This window comes from Motacilla alba, chromosome 5 (assembly GCF_015832195.1).
Source record: "Motacilla alba alba isolate MOTALB_02 chromosome 5, Motacilla_alba_V1.0_pri, whole genome shotgun sequence".
Taxonomy (NCBI): Eukaryota; Metazoa; Chordata; class Aves; order Passeriformes; family Motacillidae; genus Motacilla; species Motacilla alba.
In genome coordinates this window covers 29,395,141-29,418,322 of record NC_052020.1, presented here as the reverse complement: position 1 = coordinate 29,418,322, position 23,182 = coordinate 29,395,141, and the positions used below count along the sequence as shown (strand labels likewise).

The 23,182-nt window shown below is 42.9% G+C and overlaps 1 protein-coding gene across 3 annotated transcripts in view; it reads left to right on the top strand.

The window, feature by feature from the left end:
- The window catches only part of TMEM229B (transmembrane protein 229B), a 35,272-nt gene extending 16,917 nt beyond the window's left edge, over positions 1–18,355 (top strand). Inside the window, exons 3-4 of one of the 3 annotated variants that reach the window (XM_038138923.1) lie at positions 3,672–3,719; positions 11,946–18,355. In XM_038138923.1, the coding sequence (XP_037994851.1) occupies positions 11,972–12,475 (504 nt within the window). In that variant the 5' untranslated portion in view covers positions 3,672–3,719; positions 11,946–11,971 and the 3' untranslated portion in view covers positions 12,476–18,355. Of the gene's footprint in view, positions 1–3,671; positions 3,720–11,945 lie in introns of those variants that run through there. The other 2 variants (XR_005257192.1, XM_038138922.1) reach the window with 2 other exon arrangements.
- Positions 18,356–23,182: the final 4,827 nt, after the last annotated feature.

The following is a 23,182-nucleotide window of genomic DNA, read 5'->3' as shown; positions in this document are numbered from 1 at the left end:
GTGGGAACTCTCAGAGACAGTGAAGATACAGTGACGTGCTTAGCTGCAGTGTAATCTGGCTTCTACATTTGTACAAACCTATGCAAAACAAGCACACTTGAAAATGTTCATACTTTGAACACCTTGACATTGCTACAAGCTGTTGTGCAGATGGTGCTGTTTGGTCTATAGGTAATGTGATGGGTTTGTTCTTGCATGTATCCAAGACTAGTTATATTATGGAATGATATTTAGGTTGTTTTAGCAGGAGACAAAAACTTACATTCTTGCTCCTTCTACCAAGAGTGTATTACTTAATATCTAGTAATTGTTGTAGAAGTCCTGTTATGCTGCAGGTTTCTGTACATCTGAAAATAATGGATAGCTGACCAATGTGTCTCCAGGACTGCCCACAGTGGATGCACAATACAGGCATGAAAATGACAACTCCTAAGCATCTTACATAAACGTGGACAAGAAAACATATGGTGCCTCTCTGGTTCTATTTGCTATGGGTCATTTGATGCTCTGTTTGTTGAATAGATTTTAAAGATGGTTTAAAAAGAATTTTAGATTTGGGACCTGAAGAGGCTTATTTTTGGTGTCCAGTGTGAGCAGTATCAAACCATTTTACTTAAAACTGAGGAATTATTTTCTAGTCTTAATATAAGTCAGTTCCCAACACACAGATGAGAAATGGCATCTTTGTCAAACTGGCATTTTGCCCAGAGGCATGATGTACCTATTGTTGCCCAAAGGGAAAGCAAGATAAAGAAAAAAAATCTTGTTTGATAAGACTTGAAATTACTCTATATAACCTAAAGTATTTCACAGAGGTGAATAAATCAGTGTTGTATATGCTTTAAGCACCTCTAAGTAGGTACTGCAAAGATGTAGCAAAGATAACATCAGGAATTATCAAATTCCACTTTTGTCTTCAGAATGTGCTCATCTCTAGCTGCCTTCAAAGGCTCTAGTGACTACAAATGGAAACCTGTAGGGAAACAAAGCTTGTAATGTACCTTTGTTAAGTGCCTGAAAGTCATTCATTCATTTGGACCTCTGTATGCATGTGTGTATGAAATGTTTATACAAAATCCAAAATTTAGTAAAACCATGTCATGCAAATAATTAATTTGTTAGAATGGTATCGTGGTGCACTAATGGTGTAACGCAGATTACTGGAGGCGAATAAACAAGTCGCTGGCAGAAGTGCGTCTCAGTCGGTGAGAGCTCAGTGTCTGCTCAAAGGAGGGATCAGTTGTTCACTGCATAAATAACAACTGCTAAATAACAGTGCCTCCTAAAATAACAACCAGTTGTTTAGTTGTTATCTTTAAACTTTTCTTGAGATGGTAGAATGAATGCTGAAAACATAAGTTGGGTATTAAGGGCACCACAAATGAAGATCTGGGCAGAAAATAGTCTGACCCTGGGAAAGCCCTGTCAATTTGGGAACTCTGTGGCCAGTCATTAATGGGGCAAGACATACTCGTATCACGTGATTCAAGACAGCCAGCTCAGCTTCACCAAGGGCAAGTTCTGGCTGATCAACCCAGTGGCCTTCTGTGATGGAGTGAGTCCATCAGTGGAAGGGTGCAAGTGTCATTTATCTGGACTTCTGTAAAGCCTTTGACATGGTCTCCTCACAACATCCTTCTCTCTAAATTGGCAAGACATGGATTTGTTCAGTGGATAAGGAATTGTTTGGACTGTTGCGTCCAAAGGGTAGTAGTCAAATAGCTCAGAGTCCCCATGGACGTCAAGGAACAAATGGTGTTCCTCAGTGGTCTGTGCTGGGACCCTCTGCCCTCATAAGACTCTGCTTGGAGGCTGATTCCAGCTCTGGGGTCCCCAGCACAGGAAGGACATCAACCTGTTGGAATGAGTCCAGGGGAAGACCACCAAGTTGATTAGAGGGCTGGACACCTATCCTGTGAAGACAGACCAAGACTAAGACTAAGGTGTTCAGCCTGGGCAACAGGACGTTCTGAGAGGGAAACCTTATAGCACCTTCTAGTACCTAGAGAGGGCTACAAGAGAGTGGGAGGGGGAATTTTTGTGAGGGCATTTAGTGATAGGCCAAGGAGTGATGGCTTTAAACTGAAAGAGAGTAAGTTTAGACTGGATATTAGGAGGAACTTTTTTACTGTGAGGGCTGGCGAGGCACTGGAACAGGTTTCCCAGAGAATTTGTGGATGCTCCATCCCTGGAAGCGTGCAAGGCCAGGTTGGATGGGGCCCTGAGCAACCTGGTCCAGAGAAAGATGTCCCTGCCCATGGCAGGCTGGTTGGAACTGGATTGCTCTTTGGAGTCCCTCCAGACCCAAAGTATTCTGAGATTCTCTTATTCTTGTCTCCCCTCTCTAAGTACAAAAGCATAATTTCATGGTAGCTAGGTAAAGCCTTAGGTTACAGTTCATTGGAAGGAAGCCAGTTGAATTATCCATCCATTGAAAAGCCTCTGCTGCCTATGGATGAGACTCCAGGATGGCAGGTTTGCCTCCATGCTGCAGAGAATGACACAGCCATAGTTGTTTTCTTTTCTGGTTGTACTTGCCAGGCCCCATGGGGAAAATGAGCTTTCCAACTAGGTGCAGAGTGCAATAAATGTCCTCTGACGAGCTGACAGAAATTAGTGGAAGCTCAGTACTTGGCTAAAAGAGAAATTAAGTATAGGAGGTGTTAAGAACTAACTGAACCTCATGGCTGGGAAGTTGTGGTCTTACCATTTCCTCTTATATGCTGCCATCTGGTGTAAATGGCTCTTTAAGTATTTCAGCTGAGGGTGTCCTGTGTTTCATAGCATTCTGCTACTAGGCTGCCATGACACTTCAAAATAAGCCTCTTCTGGAAGCCAGGTGAAGTCTGTTCAGCGCAATATTAGCTTTTCTAAGGAGAGCTGATATTGAGAGGAAGATGGAAGTGGGCCAGTAAATTACAGATACTCTGGCCATCTTTGGGCTTGAAGCTGTTTGAAGTTGAGTATCATGTTTCTGTCTCTGATCTGACCAAAGCAGTAAGATCAAAGTTACTGAAAACATAGTCTGGATCTGCAGTAGCTAATCCTTCCTGCCATGAGCATTTTCTTGTGGAGCCTGCAATGGGGAAAGATTGTGCATCCCAACCCCAGCTGGATGGAGGCACTGGGCCACCAACTCCTCCTTCTTCACGCTTGTGTCTTCTCATGTTCCTAAGTCACCTGCATGACTGTCACAAATACTTTTGTAAAGGGAATTCAGGGTCAGTGAAAGGTACTGTCTGGATTGTCCAGAGAAACATCAGTGCTTTTGGAAAGGAAAGAGAAACTCTGATAGTGAGAACATGAACTTTCTGCATTATGCATCAACATGAGTTATCTATTCTGGAAAGAGCATCTTCAGAGGCAAGTAAAAGAATACATTGTTATCTTGTCTCTCTTCTGGGATGTCCAAGGATCTTGGCCAATTAGTGCCCGTGTTTCAATTATGAGAATGTTTTGTCAGTCACTGACAATTAAATTAATATGTACAAAGAGCTCTGTGTGTTTTGGAACATTTTCTTTTCTGAAGCACGTAAAACAGAATAAATACAAATACACAAGCCAGAAAATTGCTCTATCTTCTACTTCAGTAGCTGTGTGTGTGGACTCAAGTTCAAGTCCCCTGTTATCACTGTGCTTTGACCTTTCGCACCTGTACCATCTTTCTGCAGCTGAGAATGGAAAATGTCTTCTGTGCTGACTGACAGTTGAGTGAAGAGGTGAGTAGTATTTTTACATCCTTGCTGAGTTTAGGATTAGAGTAAGCAGTTCATAAGGATTTTCTTTTCTAAGGTGGATACTTAATTCCTTTGTCAGGTGTTAAGAAGTAGGTGGTAGTAACACAATGCAGTTACATTCCATGAATCCTGAAGCAGATGCATGTTAGCTGCTATTCACAAGAAATGGTTTAGAATTTTTCAGAAGGGTGAATGTGAGTTGGGTCTCAACCATAAACTGATACATCTGCAGTGAATTTGTTGGTTTTATTGGGGAGACTGTTCAGTTGGACACGGTCATTTGGACACACTGCAGTCACAACAGGAAATGTGGAAGAAGGGTATAAACATAATTATTACATGGATCTATTTTCAGAGAGGCTCTGTGGAGCTGTGATAAATGATTGCTAGGTTGAAGGTATGATAAATCCAACAGTAGTGTTTGTATTGTTTGTAAAAGCTCACCTCAGCACAAAAGTGCACACAGTAAGAAGAGGCAGTTATGAGGAAAAAGATCCATCCCCTTCAAGTAGAGGGGAATAGAGGACAAATCAGCAAATAAAATAGGACAATATATGCAGGTGTCTCTATATCTTTAGATATCTATACAGCTGTAGATAGAATTCAAATTTGTATAGATATAGCAGGTTGATTTGCCTTCTTCAAAGTGGATATCTATGGTCCAGTCCAAACTAGAGAACAGTCCAGTGTTCTGTGATTTGGGAGAGAGGCAATAAGAAACTCAGAAACAGTAGGAAAAGAACCAAGGTGCATCAGGTCTAGTCTGAGGATTCATGAGACATCCTTATGACCCAGCTCCCTGCCACTGTACTTGAATGCATGGTTTGATATGAAGGGGCCCAGCTTGCAGGAGCTTACGAGTCAGGCAGTTGCCCATGAGGGAACTCTAAGTGCTCAGACCTGGGCCTGAAGTCATGGTGTGTGAACCTGTGTCACTTTTTGAAAACTGGGTTCTAGGAACTTGGGTCTGCTCTCGCTGCAGAGAAAGAAGTCAACTGTCCAGGTTAAGATAACATTGAATCCAGTAACTAAGCACCCAAAACTGAAGGATGGCTGATACAGATTTTCAGAGCAGACTGTGCCCCCTGAACATGCCATCTCCTTGAGGACAGACCTTCCACAATGCTGGGTCCCTCCTCCTCAGTGTTAATGGGAAGCTCTGCCTGCTCCTATAGGAGAGTCCTGGCATCCAAGTCTCTGCTTTGTACTGGGGCCACATCAGGGGCACTTGGGCTCTTCCTGGGCATTTGCTTTTTTGAGAACCATAGTATCAGCAAATGTTGGGAACCCAGGGCAGCTTTTCCAGACAGGGAAGAGCAGCAGATAAGGCACAAGAGCCTTACAGCAACAGGCTTGGAGAAGAACATGACCTTACCTGAAGGAGATGCTGGGGAGATTTGGGCTCAATACTTGTAGATGTCAAGTTTGGATTCAGTAATTTTTTCATAGTATCTTTCAAGTCTGCTACTTGCATGACTCTTGGGGGTCTTAACTTCTGTCAGGTACAAAGGAAACATTCCTATTGGTCTCTGTAAGTAAAGAGCTACAGCCTTCATCTGTTCTCAAGTTGGAGTGGTCACTGTGGGCTAGGGTGTGTTCACGTAATGTAACATTTTGTGCTATGTGTGTGGTAGGACATGGAAAGTCTCCACTTTCTGTACTTCTGCAGGAATTCATGAGATCACCTTAGTCAGAAAGCTATTCTTTAGTGTCTTCATATTTTCTCTTTGTCCTCTGGGAAGTCAACCTCCCTCTACACTCCTTCCCAAGAAATCCCTACCTTTCTCCTTTCTGGTGTGAAATGGTACCTTCTGGGCAGCCCACACACAGGCATTACCACTAAGAACTGCACTTCCCCATCCCTTTGGGTTAGGCTGGTAATTGGATTAATTTAATCTCCCTTTGGCGTCATGGTTTTTTACTGTATCCCAATTCTCTTTGGACCAGATTTGAAAGATAGACAGGGATCAGAGGCTGCCAGCAGGTACAGAGTGAACTGGGCAAAGGAACAAGAAAACAAGGAGTGGCAGGGAAATGATGTGCTTTCTATGGGAAAGGAGCTAGAGACAAAAATGAGGGGAAAATGCAGATAAGAAATAGACTGTGCTTTCTTACCCTGCAGTGTGTGCAAGGGAGACAATGTTCATCCTGATGGAAAAAAGCAGCAAAAACAGATGACTCAGAACTGACCAAAATCCAAGGGCTCCAGATCCTTTCTGAAAGCACTGAGAGTCTGTATTTGGAGACATCTGTGGCATGCTTTTAGCTTCATTGCAGGGCTTGATTAATCGATCTGCTGGAGCTCTTCCACACTTCAGTACAGTTGAAATCCTATTTTCTGAGCCACAGTTAATTGAGGCTCTCAGTTACCTGAAGGATGAATATCTCCTCAGAGTTATTACTTCAGCACATAAGTACCACTAAGACTTTACTGTATAAATCTTTAAACACTGATGAACTAATGTCTTGGGGCCAAATTTAGTACATAGTGTTCTGTACACATCTAGTGTTCTGTAAATCTTTTCTTCTAATGGTGTGTTGAAGCCAGATTTGCAGCATATTAATTTGATGTTGTGCATGGTTGCAAAGGTATGCTTGTTAGGTGTTTACTCACAGGAAAAATGCAAAATAAGAAGAATTACACTTAAACAGGTATTATCCAAAAATGCATGTCAATTTTCACCAACACGTTCTGGTATCTACTGAAATCCTTGCTAAAGAAGAAGAGCAGATATACATCTGATTCTCCCAGTCTGAAGAAAGAACAGAGTAGCTACAATGATGTGCCAATGAAAGTAATTAAAGAGAAACAGTTGTTTTTACATAAGTACTGTTTGGGTAATAAGGATCTGAGGAAGGAGGACATTAGCAGTACAGCTCATGGGCAGGGAGTGGAAAGTACCCTTTACTTCAGCTTCACCCACTACTACGTGGTCCTGTCGTTTGGAGAGACTAAAGTATCCTACTGTGTATGTGTCTTCTTTGCACTTTTTCAAATTTAAGACTAATTATCATATATAACATAGGGTTATAGATCCTTAAGGCATTTCTTAGAAATATGAACATGCATGTTATAGAACTAAATATTAGTAAATATGAATTTGTAAAGTAATACTGCGCTGTAGCTTTTTAACTTGCAGAAATAACTGGGCACTATGAGTATGAAACATGCTGCTCAGTTCAAGTTCAAGTTCACCTGCAGTGGATCAATTAGCTGACAGAATTCATAGACTCAGAATTCAGTAGGGGAATTGTCTCATGGAGGTTTTTGCTTGTGTTTTTCTTTTATTAGCACTTCAGAGTTAATTCAGAGTTTCTTGAGGAGGTCTCATTACACTCATCCAGAGCATCTAAATAATTCTTCTGGATTAAAGGGAATAAAGACAATCTGTAAGAGACCTTTTTTTAAGCACAGTTTGGCTTGGTAGCAGGGAAATGGGCAGAAAGCCATTGCAAAGGACAGCTTTGGAAAAAAATGAGCCAAGCAGTGCTCAAGAACTTAATCAGGCATGAATACGACATCCACTGAGGTCTCCCCTGCAGTGCTTGTGCGAGACAAATCTACCATTATTCCTTGGTCTACCATCAGTCCATCTTCTGATCCCTTCCCTCTTGCCTGCCAAGGCTGCATCACCTGCAAAACTGAACATGAGTATGGAAGTGCTCCTCTTGCGCAGAGGGGTCTCGTGCAAAGTGGGGCAGTCTGTAAGTCCTTTCTTCTTACTTGGCCTGGTGCATCAGTTTTATCTGTATCTTACCTCAACCTAGGTGATTATTAATATCCATTTCAGAGCTGAAATGATAAAATATTAAAGTGTAATCTTGGTGCTTTCTTGCAGCCATAAGTCAAAGTCCTGCCCTGATCACAGAATGGGACAGGTTGGGAGGGACCATAGTGCGTTACCTGGTCCAACCTCCCTGCTCAAGCAGGGCCATCCTAGAGCACTTGGCACAGCATTGCATCCAGACAGTTCTTGAATACCTCCAGTGAGAGAGACTCCACAACGTCTCTGGGCAATCTGTCCAATGCTTGATCACCCACAGAGTAAAGAAACTCTTCCTCATATTTAGGTGGAGCTTAATGCCTCATTTTCTGACCATTTTCTCTTGTCCTTGCATGGAGTTACTCTTCTCCAGGTGCGGGACCCTGCATTTGTCTTGAATTTCAGGCACTTCTTCTCTGCTCATCTCTCCAACCTGTCGAAGGGCTGTGCAGCACTAGGAGGTATTGGCCACTCCTCTCAGCTTTGTGTCCTCAGTGAACTTGTTGCTGCAACCAGATTTCTATAGAGAAACCCAGTCCTTTATGTACTTTCCCCTGTTAGGTCTGTGCTTGTTTCCTGTAAGTGGAGTGGGTTCTTGGCTCCTTCATTGTCAGCAGAGTTATGCACAGGCAGGGCAGTCAGGGAAAGGATTGAGTTTTCCTTGGAGGTCCATGTGTGGTTTCCACAGACTTGCCTTCTTTTTTTTTTTTTCAGTAAGCTGGAAAAGAAGGTCCTACTAGAAAAAGAAAGATTTTGTGCTGGCCTAGCTCAGGCTTCCTAATATCTTCGTATTACAGGAATTATTTCTGTTTTAACTATTTGAAGTATAATTTGCTGATGATGGAAAGCATTTCCAAAACTTTGAATGTAGAAGCTCCCTATTTTCCCCAAAACAGCACAGTGCGAGCAGCCTCAGTGTAAGCATGGTCATCCACGAGCAGTCTCCATGCATTGTTTGCTCTCTGCTGAGACAATTGCATAGCTGGCAGCTGTGTTTCTGATTTTCAGGAAGCTGCTGCCCATCCCATTATAAGTGCCTCAGTGATGACTGTCATTTGTTTTCCTGAGGAGACTGAATAGCTCCCATATGTTCAGAGCCTTTTGGTCAGTATTACTGTCACTCCATTAAAAGTTTTGCATCACCAAGTTCAATTATCTACTTAAGGCTTTTCACAGATCTGCATTTCTTACTGAATCCAGTCTTGGCCTTCTGTTTGGATGCTTCTCCCACTAATCTCATGCTCTTCAGCTTGATTCTTTTATCATGAATTGCTGCCCAATAAAACAACACTCTTCTCCTTTATGTCCCTCTTGAGACCTTCTTGTGCAGTACTGCTTACCAGCACCAAATAATTTGATGTGGCTGGGAAATACAATGGAAAAGCTGCAGTTTTAATTGTTCTGTAAATGCTCAAGTGATTTGTAACTATTAAACTGTACAGTCCCCAGCTTGTGCAGTGATGTGCTGTGGCTTGTGATAGCCCCCCTAAATGTATCCTTCATTCCCTTTATGTCTTACTATGTCCTTTTTGTTTTATTTTGGATGAAATATTTTACAGAAGGAGCTCTGGTTTGTGGATTTGCTTAGTGCCTAGGTCAGTGGAACCAGTTATGTTTGGGCTACCAGAGATTGGCATCTGCCCTGTCTTCCTTGCTCCTAATCAGCAGGAAGTCTGTGGGGACTCTTGCAAGCATATTGTAAGAAGGAAGTTTCCATCGAGGTTGGGCCCACTGGAGACACGACTGTAGAGAAGGCAAATATTGAGACAGTGCCAGGGCATTGATATTTGTCTTTTTACAGTTGTGGTGAAAGCCACGTGATTCAAAAGAAGTCAACAGTGGTCTTGTATTGTAGATGTTCAAGACCTGATCTAGATTCAGTTATTAGACTTCTAGTGTAGTGACTAAATATTTTGCAAACAATAAAAAATAAACAGAAAGTAAATAGGTTTTCATTAAGTTTGTAAAATAGAACCAGGAAAGAGAAATCTTCAGTGCACAGAGGATATAGTGTGGGGCAGAATAGGATATGGCTTGTTTCTATGAGTCTTTGGCTTTTGTAGGGAGGTATAAGGCAACGGAAATAATTGATGAGGGGATCCTTGGAATGAAAATGGAGGGGGAGAGGGAAGGACCCTCTGTGCATTTGATCCAACTTTGTGATCCAACTTTGTGAATAGATTTGTAGAATTACAACGGTGCTCCCAGCTAACAGTTCAAATACATTTCATGTAAAGCTGTAGAGATAAGTGCAAGGACTAAGGATCACAAGTGAAAAAGTTAGGCTCAGAAAAGAGAGGAAAACCATACAATCCCTTGGCAACTTAGTAAAATCTTTACAACAGTTTTCTTCTCTGGATAATGACATTACATATTACAGAAACATCACTTCTGAGGTGGAAGGGACCCACAATGATCCAGCTCTTAAGTGGATGGCCCATACAGGGATGAAACCCAGAACCCTGGCATTATTAGCATCATGTTCTAACCAATGGAGCTAATTACATAATTATTACATTTTACTTTGTTTCAGTTATTTAACTCACCTTAACTAATGAGTTTTACTTCCCCTCCACCCCCGATTCTCCTTCCCATCTCACTGGAGAGCAGTGAGCAAGTGGCTGTCTGGCACTTACTTGCTAGCTGGGTTTAAATTATGACACCTTCTTACTGCTTTCCCTGACTTCTGTAGCTCTTATTTTTGACTTGTTCTTGAAATGATGTCAGAATGGAGTAATGATATGAGGATTCAGAGTCCTAAGCTTATCAGCTGTGTTGGCAAACTAACCAAGTAACATTACATTGACAAACTCTCCTTGGTTTGCAGTGCCCTTATGCATCAGCTTCTTATGGATTGTGTGGATATACACCTCCTGCATATTTCTCATATGCCATCTCCTCTGCTGTCTTGCAGGGTTTCTTGGGATTGAATTGTTAGGAGACATGAGGCAATCTCTAGTGATTCTTTATTCTTTCACCTACAAGCTCACTATGTGCTGTTGACCTTTCTCTGTAGCATGTAATGATGGCTCAGTGTCCTGTTAAAATGGATTCTGCCATTAGAAAATGGGTTTTTGTTCAAGCACCCAAATCATATGAACTGTCAAGGTTTTGGTTGTTTGTGTGTCTGGTTAAGAGAGGTGTGAAGGGATCATGGATACAGCTCTTTCCTTTTCACTTTTAATATTCCCCTGTGCATATCTTCTTCATGTTTGTTATTATAGTTCTGTTCTTCCTTGTAGAAGTTTCTCTTCTCTCCGACCAGAATATCAGTTGCATGCTAATACTTTGTTCAGAGAGGCACGGTGTTTACAGGGCAGGGCAGAAACAGCCTCTTTCCAGATGGCATGGAATGACTGTACATACAATTAGTGTGGTCCTTTCCCTAGCACGCTGTGCCACGGAACTGACAAATGCAGAGCAAGTCAAGTAGTGCTTGGTAAAGAGTCCAGAGAAACTCAACTTGAAAGAGTAAGTTTCTAAGAATAAAAGAGGTCAAATTCATCCTGTGGTGTAAGTCTGCAAGGCTTCAGTAAAATTATGCTTATAATCACCTCATGTAATTGACTGTAGCATGGCACACTTGTGAATCTCTACAGAAAGTGTAAAAGCTAATTGTGATGAAACATCTCAGTGATAAGCAAATTACGCCTTTTCAAAAATTCTTCACCAATTTCTTTCTGTATAGACAATTAGAGTTTGTTCTCATTTCCTATTGATTATAAGTAACTAGCTTGTGCTTTTTGACTTGGTATCAGGAAGTCTGACATCATAAGGAAATTATTTTACAAATGCTAGCCATAATATGGATGAGTTTTTCAACAGGCAAAATAAAAGTTCAGTTGGATAATGAGTGCACGGTATGGTGTATGTAAGTGTAAAATCTTTGAATTTTCTCCTCCAGTTCCCTTGCTGTAGCTCCCATCAAAGCTCAGTTTTAGACTGCAGTAAACATTTTGGGTATCGAGACTGTAGGTAGCAGCTGGAAAGGCCCAGTTTTACAATGCTGTGTTCAATTAATCTATTCCACAGTAGAATCAAAAAAGTAAGGTATAGTGCTGTTTCTTGAAAAGAGTAAACAGGTGATTGTACTCCTTGTGGGATGACTATATTTTTCTGCTGAGTTGCAACCAGTAAATTCTTTGGCAGCCTTGCTCCTGGCAAAGCCCTTGTACTTATCAACTCCCTCCTTATGGCCAGTGTAATACCAGTGGCATCCCATTTTTCAGGCAGAGCAGTATATGTTGTTGAGGCCCATCCTGAGTCATGGAGCCCTGTAAGGTGCCACCTTCCCCCAGGACTTAAAATCTGCTGGGTGAAAATGAGAGTCGCTTCTTTCTCAGATTTATCCATTGTTACAAATTTGTGCGCTGCCATCTGGGGGACAAGGACTTGTGACATCCTTGTTGATTCCTTTCTCCCTCTCTCTCCCTCTTCCTTTCAGAGTGTTGCTGGGGTGAGTGCAGAAGAATGGCTGCGGCAGAACCTCTGACCGCTTTCTCACGATGGTACCTCTACGCCATTCACGGCTATTTCTGTGAGGTGATGTTCACAGCTGCCTGGGAGTTTGTGGTCAACTTCAACTGGAAGTTCCCCGGTGTTACCAGTGTGTGGGCACTCTTCATCTATGGCACCTCCATCCTCATTGTGGAGAAGATGTATCTGTATCTCAAAGACAAGTGTAACATTTTAGTGCGCTGCTTCATTTACACACTGTGGACCTATCTCTGGGAGTTCACCACTGGCCTCATCCTACGCCAGTTCAATGCCTGCCCATGGGACTATTCCCAGTTTGATTTTGACTTCATGGGCCTGATCACCCTGGAGTATGCCATCCCATGGTTTTGTGCTTCTTTCATCATGGAGCAGCTGGTGATCAGAAACACCCTGCGCTTACGATTTGATGAGACTGCCGAGCCTGGGGCCCCCACCGCGCCCGTTGCCTTGGCCAATGGCCACGTGAAGACAGATTGAGCAGCCACTTAGAGCCATACTCAGCAATTTGAGAGAGCCCAGATCTCTACCACTGACAGCCAGCTCTGGCTCTGAGGTACTGCTCTTTGCTGTGTAAGATTCATAACCCCATTTTTCTAATGGGGGTGTGCATGGGATATACCAGAAAAATTGGAACCAGTAGATTTTCTATGGATTTTACTCTTTGGGCTCCAAGGACCAATATCAGTTACTTGTTAGTTAGGTCGTTTCTGATTTTAACTTATTACTGATGAAAGCAGTCCTTTTGCTTACACTTTAAAGTGGAGACAGAAGAAAAAAGAAATGCTACGGTGGAAATGCATCCTAAAAAACCCCACCTAATCAGTGGATGGGCATGGACACGCCAGCTGAGTTAGTGATTGGCTTACTCCATTAGGCAATATTCAGGTGCTTGCTTGCAACCAATACCTCCCGTGGGACCTGAGATGCTGCAGGAACAAGCAAAATCCATCTGCTGTTGAGAAGTACCTAAGACTGGCAATCTGCTGGGGAGGTAGATGGTGTTCCCCTCACCAGGTCCCACTGGCCTCTCCCCAGGTTCTTTGTTGCACCATGAAATAATCTGGTGCTGGACATCTTGCTGAACTTATACGGATATTGTACTTTTTGAAATCTCAGTCCTGATACGTCAGATACTCAATAGAAGTTTTTTTCTTTTTTTCTTCCTTCTTTTTTTTTTCTCCTTTTTTTTCTAAAAAGACCTTTTTTTGCCAAGGGAATTTTACCATAATCTGTGCTATCTGAATCTTGGCAAAAGGCACAAGAAATAGTGCAAGTCTTCCCATCTCCTTTGTCCCCCCCAAAGCAGATCTTGCTGCAGATTCCAGCTCCCATCTCAGCCATGCAAACCTTGTAGAGACTATACAGCCCACAAGACTTTTCTGCCTTCCTTTCCAGGGATTCCTCTGTTTCTGGTGATGTCAATGACTTAGTCTGGCTGCAGCCCATTGTATTTGAAGGTCAAAACCTTCATGTGGCTAACCCAGGATTTGGTCCTCTGGCACTGACTCCTGTATTCCTTCAGCACTGGCAAACAACAACAAAAACAACAAAAAACAAAACACCTGTCTCTGAAAAGCATGCACTTCTTCATGCTCTGCCTGAATGAGGCTTTGACTTAGGATGTGAGAGCAGCAGTAGAGAAATGGAGCAGGAGGGAGCAGTAGAGGGTGAAGCCACAGTGAAGTGTGGTTTCACTATAGACCTACCTGCACCAGGGACAGTTTGAAATTTAATCTGTTGGGAACACTTACGGAGAACAAGGACAGCTATGGTGCAGGGAAGGTGTTTGATAGTGGCAGCCACAAGTTTGTAAATCACTTTGTTAAGACTTGGCCTATGAAATTAGCAAGAAACAGAGAACTTCCAGTTATCAGATGTCTCACTCCTGAACTGATTGATGGGGAAGGTTTGCCAGAGTTGTCCCATAAGGCCAAATTAATTTTTCTTGTTCTTCCACCACAGTCAGCAGAGCTGTACCAGGGATAATTTGGCTTGAAATGCAAATCTGTTGTAGGATTCCACTCTTGTTTTGGAAATAGTTGGGCTATTTCTGTGTATGCCCCTTGTCTCTGGTAGGGGGTGCTCAGCTATGAACCTGCTCTTGCCCTGGTGCAGCCATTCCTGAGAGGAAAAGCACTGCTGGCCCTGTGAGTAGAATTTTTTCTTGGTTCTGCTCTTACAGGGCAGTGTTAATCCTTCTTTGTATTACACAGAGAGCAATTATTTTATTCCTTCCCTTCCTCTTTTCATATGGCATCCATTGCTGGCAATGGACACAAGAAAACTGTGGTGGCAAGGAGTTAATCGAATCTGCCCTGGATATGCAATGTATCCCAAATCACTGAGAATACTTAGGTGGGTATTTAGAGTTCCCTTTTTACAGTTCATTAAATTAAAAGAGAACAAACACTGAACAGATAGTTCTTTTGATGCTGTGATGCCAGTGTTATGAAATCAGAGGAACAGTATGTAGTTTATCAGCCTTGTTGGTCTTGGGAGTATAGACCCAGGCAAAATAGTCACCTGAAACTGTACATGAAAGAAAAAAAAAGACCTTTGTGTGGGGGATAATGTAGATGAGCTCTACTGGAGCAGAACAAGAATTGCAAGGTGCAGATGAGAGTTGGGATCCCACCATTTTAGCCCTGGTTATGTCATGATCATCAAATGCAGTGTCTAAAGCTGGGTTGTCCTCTCACAGCATAGCTTAAATGTGGTGTTGTGTTGCCTCCTACACCACCCCCACATCATGTAAAACCCTCAGCTTTATAGAAAGATCCTTAGGATCTCTGCTTTCTCCTTAGCTGTTACAAAACTCTTTGGAAAGGTTATAAGGAGTTAGCAGTGTGGTGTGGAGGACTGGCTGTCTGCAGAGCTAACCTGGTGTGCAATAGCAGTTGTGTCTGTTATTGTCTGTACTTAAGAAGGTCCCATATAAATGCATTTAATTTGTGTTTTGCTGAGTGATGTAATATTTAACTGCTCAAAATATGGAAGGATTTCCCAGCAGCATCTAGTATCCTAGGGCATTGTTCTTACTGCCTGTGTCATTGAAACAGCTGTTGTAGTCTGCTTTCCACTGGTGTCTGACGTGTACCACCCAGCTACTGCATCTTCATAGAGTGGTAATTTGTACCCAGAAGTGCACTTTACTTGCAGCTTGCACACCAGAAACAGAAAAGGACCTGGCAAATTCCTAAATAATTTAATTGTATATAATACCACATACCTAATGCAGCAGGATTAGCCAGACTTCTCCTTTCTGAGCAACATGGCTGCTGTCAAAGCTTTGTCTTTTCTGCAAAATCTCCCTTTTTAATACATGTGATGCTTCTTACAACATCTTGCAGAACTGCCCAGAGCACGTTACCAGGATCTCAGTGGCAGCTCAGTGAGAGCTCGGGAGCTGGACTGAAGTTGAAGAGACATTTACATTAAGAAGAAAAAAAACGCACAAGGCCTAACATTTGTTTGTATGTGTATCTTCCTCAGTAGATTAAAGTTGCCTGTTTTGAGTTCACCAGCAATAAAAAAACCTTGTGATTTATCTGCCTTGTCCTAACTGCAGCAAAGAGAAAGTTTCCCTGATCTCTGCCTTTCTTTTCCAGGGGGTGGTGGGATATGGACTCCCCAGTGTTCCAGTTTTGCATCTGTTCTCTTACTTGTCTGATGTAAAGTCCACCCTAAAGGATCTCAAAGTGTGTGATAAATAAATACAGAGTCTGGTGTCCATCACACAAGAGGCAGTTCAAGCATTACTGTGGTATCTGTTCATACTCCAAAGAGCTTGCCAGAGGGGAATGTTTGATCTACAGCAGGACCAGATGGCATTTTGGTCTTTTGTATTACAATTGAGAGAAATGTGTACATATGTACCAGGTACTATTGCGCCTTTGGTCTGAGTGCATTTTGTAATTAAAGCAGAATAATCCAATCAAGATTTTGCTTGAGTAATCCTGTGACTATAAAAGGTAAAACAAGACTGCAAGGCTTTAGCTGCTTTGAGAATTAGGAAGCAGGTGACTGAAGTCCTGAGTTTAGCATAGCTCTGCTGCTGATTAGTTTTCTAAAACCTGCAGAGAAAGAAAGGGGATTTCTTCACTCATGGAAACTTCTGCCCTTTCTGTAAATAAAACATGAGCCACAACCAAGATGTGAACTGAAACCAAATGTTTTTCTCTTTTAATTTATCTAGGCCCTGAATACATGCAATCTGCCCTGTATTCAAGGACGAGGCTTGCACACCTGAGATCTTTTCCTCCACTTCTGCTTGCAAAGTGCAGCTGAACCACTGAAGGGGGAGAATACTCTCTTCCCCTTCCTTCCTGCATGCTGGCAGCTACCCAATCCCTCTGTGGTCCATCCCCTGTTGTAGAAGAAAATTTTTCTTCTTATATGGCCTCTTACCAAACCAGGAGCTGTTAGTAATGCATGTCACCTTATCCAGCTGCTTTGGCACCTAAACCACCACTTTGGGTCACGGAGCTGGTAAGAACAGATGAGCATTTTCCTTGTTTGGCAAATGGCTTCCCTTTGAACCTGCCTTCTCTTACTCCTCCTGGAGTGTCCTGAGCCAGCTGCTGGGGAAGGGACATTCCCTTCCTTCCACCTTCGGCCCCAGAAAATGGAGCAAGCTCTGAAGCTGCTCAGGGGTCTTGGCACCACTCAAGGTTTTATGCTAACACAGGTCTGTCTCTGTTTGGGCACGGCAACTTTGATTTTAAGAGCTGTAAGTCTCTGAACTTCAGATTCATCACAAGCAAGGCTTCCAGAGACCTCATAGTGAATTTGTACCATGTGGAGTAGCTTATTATCTTCTAGGATGGCAAGGTTTTGCTCCATCAAGGGTTTGACCACTGGTTAAACCTTTGTGAACAAGAAGGGAAGTTACAGAAGCAGGTAGTGCCCCCAGCACCTGATCTGCTTTTAGCCCGTGGGCAACTAGCAGAGATGTGGAAGGAAAAGGTGCTGTTTTGACAGAAGGCCTAGGCAGGGGCTGGGGATGCACTGGTTAGTTTGTGTCCTAAGGTACCACATCTTCAAAGTTGTGCTTTCCCACTGAAATCTTTGCTACTTGTGGAAACAAAAATGTTTGTTTGCCCCGGAGTGTATGATTGCTCGAACTTACTCTGAACTAGAAGGAGTGTTCAAAATCTCCAGTCCTCTATTCTCTCCAGGCAATTCCCAACTTACAACTTTGTGGAAAAATATGTCACCTTGGGATGTGCAAGCTACTGCTCATTAAGCCAATATAGGTCTTAAAAGCCATATAGTGCTGTTGTCCATCCTGCTGAGTTAATCATGCTGAGAAGCAGAATAGACACACCTCAGAGTGTGCTGCCATTTGGCTATACCACTTCAGGACCTGAAATAGTAGCAACGCCTACTCAGGAATTCATTTTACCTTATAAAATGTACTCTTAATTCCATGTTTAAGAGGGAGAAAGAGATCCTATATAAGCTTCATCACTGCTTCTTATCTTATTTGTTCTCTTACTTGATTAAAATTTCAGCTGTTAATAATTGAGACCCTGAAGACCAAATGTGGAAGGTGACTTTTTACAGCTCTGGAGCAGGTCAGTATTATCACATAACTGCACTCTGTATTGCATGGGCTGTGCTGTACAGCTCCAGGCCACAGCCAGGGTGGGCTTCCATCGTATAAGGACCGTGATGAGTAGAGGGAGTGATAAAAACACTGCTGATAATGTTGGCAGAGCTAGGACTGGTGGTGACACTCCCAAATATTAAAGAGTTAGGTTGAAAGAACCTTTTTATATTCTCTGTATCTGGCACTTCTCATAGGTCTAAAGCAAATTGGTAGTTTTTATTCTAAGAGATGCAGACCATTTCTTTGACTCCTTACTCTGGAGTCTGGGCAGCTCACTCCTCCTACTGTAGGCACTGAATTTTCTGATGTGAATGGCCTTCATTAATTTCTCAGAAAATAGCAATTTTTAAATGGTAATCCCAAATGTTTGACGTCAGTTTGTATTTATGCTTTAGTCAATTTAGGAGCTAAAGACCCTTAAGTATCTGGTGATGCTGTTTGTTTATACTGTTGTTTGGCATGTGATCCTGCTTTAATGCTATAATGCAGAAGAAAGAGGAGGAAGTACAAGCAATTTTCTCTTTAATAAAAATACATAAACATGCAGTTCAGACAATATTTATTAAATAGGTGAGATATGTATATGCTTAGAGATGTCTGGCCTTTCAAATATGGGACACTTTCCAGTGAAGAATGTTGCTTTCCACTGTAGTTAATCACCTTTGCAACATTTCTATATTGCTATTTCAGTGTGGTTCTTTACCTTAGTATTTTGAGAATGAGAATAAAAGTATTTTCACATTTCACTGAAGGATCCTTGAGCTTTTCACAAACTAATGAAATAATTCCTGCTTCTGAAGAATTATGAAATGGTTCAGAACTGATAGCACTGATCAAGAGCTGATGAAAATGTCCTGACAGTTCCCAAAAGGTCATTTCAGAAAGAGAAAAGGGAGTTTAACACTACCTCTTAAACAAGTTTCCAGATTTGTGGAGTGAGTTAATAAAATTCCGACAAAGTTGGGAAACTGGGGAAGTGCTACCTGGTTCCCACCATGTGAAGCTGTCCCAGAAATGATTGTGCATTATCATGACATTGCTCCGTCTGCCCAAGTCAAAGCCAGCACGTGAAGGGACTGTCAGAGCCGATAGGCAGCCCAGTATCTTGTATAAAATAGGACTGATTCCCTCTGTCTGCTACATAATCCCTTCTCCATCAGTAGAGTACTTTTGGGTAAATATTGCTAGGGGCAACAAGCTATGTTAAAGGCTAAACTGAGGTGACCATCTGCTCTATCAGCTCGTGTTGCAGTTACTGCAGAGCTTATCTGTGATGCTGTTTCTGTTGTCAGACCACTCATCTGATACCACAGCTCTTCCTACTGCTTCTCTTTCTCCAGCAGCTCCTTTGGGTATCCTGTCCTTTTTCATGCTTTATCTACACTGTAAGCCCATGCTGCAGTGACAGGTACCCAAGCTCCTCTAGCCCAAGTCTGAACGCCACCTTTGGCAATTGAACAAAAATGCTGTGTTAAGTATTTGCTGATGAGCTGTACCTTCCATTGAAGCCCCCAACAGTTGCAGTTGTCAATGCTTTGAAAAGCAGAAAACATTTTACACACTTGCCTTCAGGCACAAGTACAGCAGGAAGTAGGAAATTACTGTTCAGTGTGTTTGCTCTACTTTCCACACAATGGTACACAACAGGTTTTCATGGCTAAATTCAGCAAAAAGCTTCTCTGGTCAATCTCTATGAGATTCGGTGAATGTAGACTAATTCATAGTTTCACCTCATCCTTCATATAAATGTGTATACTCATAGTGAGTGTGTTTAAATGCACAAACATAGCTGATGGCATACATGACCTGTAACTTCTACCAGCAAAGAACAGCCATCCCCTGTTTAGCTGCCCACTCACTGCCACTTTCTTGAGCTGATAAAATCCACAGAATATCCAATATAAAGCCCACATACATATGAAGAAGGTTAAATTGGATGTTCATGACCTTGCAAGCTGCATGTCTGTGTGCTTTGGTATGGCCTCAGTTAGATGTATCAGGGGATGAAAGACTCTACTCAATGAGCAGTCGGCTCAGAGAGGGAAGTTAGGCCTAGGTTTTTTAAACATGTTTAACATATGGTGTTTAAATCAGATTAAGGCAAACATACCATACTGTCCTGCTTCATCTTTATAAAAAGGGGAGTTATTACTTGGGGACCTTCTGGTTCCTTTGATAGGGTTTGGCTTCCAGTCTGTATGCACTCTACTATTGCTCAGGAGAGCAGTGTGTACCCTGCTGAGTCAAACCCATCCCATCCACTCCTGTTTCTCAGCTAAGGTATCAACCAAAAGTACTCCCACCCAGGCTGCAATGTTGATCCTAGACGTCCTGTTCTTCTGCTGCTCCATCTTTTGGCCACTGGCTTTGTGTGCTGTCTCCAATCTCAGTCACATTGCAAATTGTCCAGGCCAGGCCTTGTGCTTTTGTTGTCACATTGATGTAAGCATGTTCCTAACCGGATCTGTAAGTGCTAAGTTATCAGAGAGAGTAAGCATTAAAAAAAGTTTCTTGAAATTTTCAAGGATAAGAGTAAACATCCCAGCTCTGTTCCACCAGTGAAAGGGCTTGACCAAAATGTCCAAGAGATACCTCTGTTGATGAAATCAGATTTCCATCCAGGAAGGCAAATCCCTGATTAAGATTTGAGCATGCCAGCAACACCAGAGTGGAGCATGGCTTGTGGCACACTAGAAGCCTCCTCTGTGTGACTCCTCTTCAGGTGGGCACGGGTGTCCACCTTAGCCAGATGCCGGCATTCTCTAGCAAAACAGCTTTTTAATGTCACTGGATGGTGAACTGGCTCTTCAGCGGGGCCTGACTGGAGTTAGCATGGTAATGATAATGATACTTTGGTTGATAAGTGTGATGACAAAGCACAGCTGTCCTTTGATCTTGCAGTAAGGGCAGCATGGCCCCCAGCAGTTTGCTCATGGTAGGGCTTTGTGCTGCATGACTGCTGAAAGTAGCACAGACATCTCCAAACAACAGCACAGGCTGCAGTTGTCTTGGCCACTGACCTCTGGGCATGCACCCAGCATGAAGCTTGTGGTGTTACACTGTCCCAGCAAGGCTGCCTGCAACCTTATGGCTGCTGGCAAAGCCAGCAGTAAGCCTGGCCTTGACTGCTGTCATGTATGGTTCATTAAATCTTATTTCTCTGCTTTATCTTCCATTGCCCATCCTGTCCTTCCTCTCTGCCTCACTAGCTGCCTCCTGGCAAGGTCTTATTGCCTGTTAGGGCTGTAGTGTTCATCTCTATTTCCTGTTTTGTATCTGGTGACTTAAACCTTGCCACTTGACAATTTTTTCTTGGCTGGGGCTTCACAGCATTGTTACCTCCAGCTCTTTGTTGTCACCTCCTTACGGCCACTCTTCCCCCTCCTCAGGAATCCCTGTTCAGATCAGCACTGGTGCCCAGTCTGGGCACCCCCATCCAGTAACACAGCTTTTACTGCCATCTCCTCCCCATGTCCCAGACCTCTGCCTCCCTCCTAGCTTGCCACCGTCTCACTAGACCAGTGTTATTCTTGGCTACTCTGGCATCTCCTCCTGAATGAGTTACCAACAACTTGAACCGCTGCAGTCAGGGTGGATTTCTGGCCCCATTTTTCTTCTCATGTCCCCCACTTTTCTCATTTCTCCCTGGAAGATACATAACAAATGAGAAAGACATCTTTGACTTTGTCTTCTGCTCTTCCATATTTGCCTAGCCTTTATGTTTTACTACCCTCTCTCTGCCCCCTGAGGTCTCCCTCCTGGACTGGTGCTGGTGTTTCACATCAGTCATCCTGCACCCGAGATGTTTTCTTCAGCTGACCTGCTAGAAAATACCCTTCTCCCCATGCCAGTCTGTCTCACTAGCCCTACAAAACCCAGCAAATTAAATCAGCTGTGTATCTATTTCACATATTTATGAGCGAGATACTAATCCCTGCATAGTGAAAGGGTCATATGTACAAAAGGGGAAATGAGGACACCAGCACTAAAGGGAGAAGTGGGGGAAGGGAGAACCGAGACTGAGAGCAAGGACGGGGCAGATGTCAAGGAGATGAGTTTACAGTGTTGAAAAAAAATACAGAAAACTGAAACAAGAGCAGATTCTGAGTATTATTGGCAAGCCATATTGATTGTTCTTTCCTTGCTAGGTCTATATTTAAAGCACTCTTTTCTGCTCCCTACACCCATGTCTTCAGAGCAGAGACCAAGTCCTCAACTGGCTCAGAAAAATATATAAAGAAATCTAAAAAACAGGAGACACCCCTTTTCTCTGTGTCTTCTATGAAAAGAAACATCTCTCCTTCCCTTTCAGGCCCAGCAGGAAAGCTGATCTGTCAGACTGATCCATTTGCCAAGACTGTCCTCCCAGGCCTCCTTGCCAGTTGTCACTGAGCAAGCAGGAAAGCTCTTCCTGGCTTCCCCAGCACAGCTCATGCGCCACGAGGTCCCAGTGGGCAAAGGATTTGCACGTGATGCCATGACCGTGACCTCGCGAAACGGCTCTGTTTCCCATCTGTTGTGTGCTGTTACCTTCCCAGGACACAAAAGCATGTGAAATGTCTGCTGGATGCAGAAACTTCTCAGGTTGCAGCCACAATAAAATACCCCTCCTTAAAGCAATAGAGAGAGATTGCGTTTTTTATTGCCCTGTAAAGGATTCTGCAGTGAGTGAGCTGGAGATTCGACAGTTGCATCCCAGTCATATTTTAACACAATACAGACAGCAGATGCTTCAAGAAGATTATGTTTCTTCATGTGCATTGAGTCTCCAGGGAGATTACACACTCAGGGTCAAGGGCTTTAGGGGGCTGGCTCTACAGCCCTGTAGGAGGATTTTTCTGTTACCAGCAAAAATATCTGAAAAGCACAGGGCATTCTGCCAAGCCTTCTATATGGATTCAGCAGGAAATGCTGCTCCCAAGAGATATTTTACCTACAGCTCTGTCAGGGATAGCTTTTATTATAACAATAGCATTGATCAAGTATCCCCATTGTTGCTCCACCTTGCAGCCGAAGTATTGGGGCTGAGCCTGAGCAGAGGAGCAGCAATTACTCATTGAACTGTTAAAAGGTTATTTATGTGTGGAAAAACTGTCTGCTTCTGTAAAGGCAGGCAGAAATGGGCACTTTGTCACAGTATGGTGTTCTTGAAATGCAGATATCTTGGCCAAGGAAATCATTAGCTGGCCAGCTCAGAAGACCATGCAAGGGAGACAATTATGTCCAAAGATGCAATGAAAGCCCTCATGGGGTTCTCACTGTACATACTGACAAGACAGAGATGTTTTAATGAGGTTTTACAACGAAGCTCCCCACTCCTAATCCTGCATGACTGTAATTTATCTGCTTTCTATATTGAAGGATTAAGACTGAGGAAGGCCTACTAGAGTAAGAAGTGACATGAGATTTAGCAATCCAAACTTTGACACCAGCCCCTCTAAAATCCAGTCCTGAAGTATCTGTAAGTATCAGTACAACTTAATTGCAGATACAGGCACTCCACAGTGCAAGCTCATAGCCAGGGTGCTCAGTAGTCTCTGGGACCAGCCTGGCCCAGCACAGGCAGGTGGTAC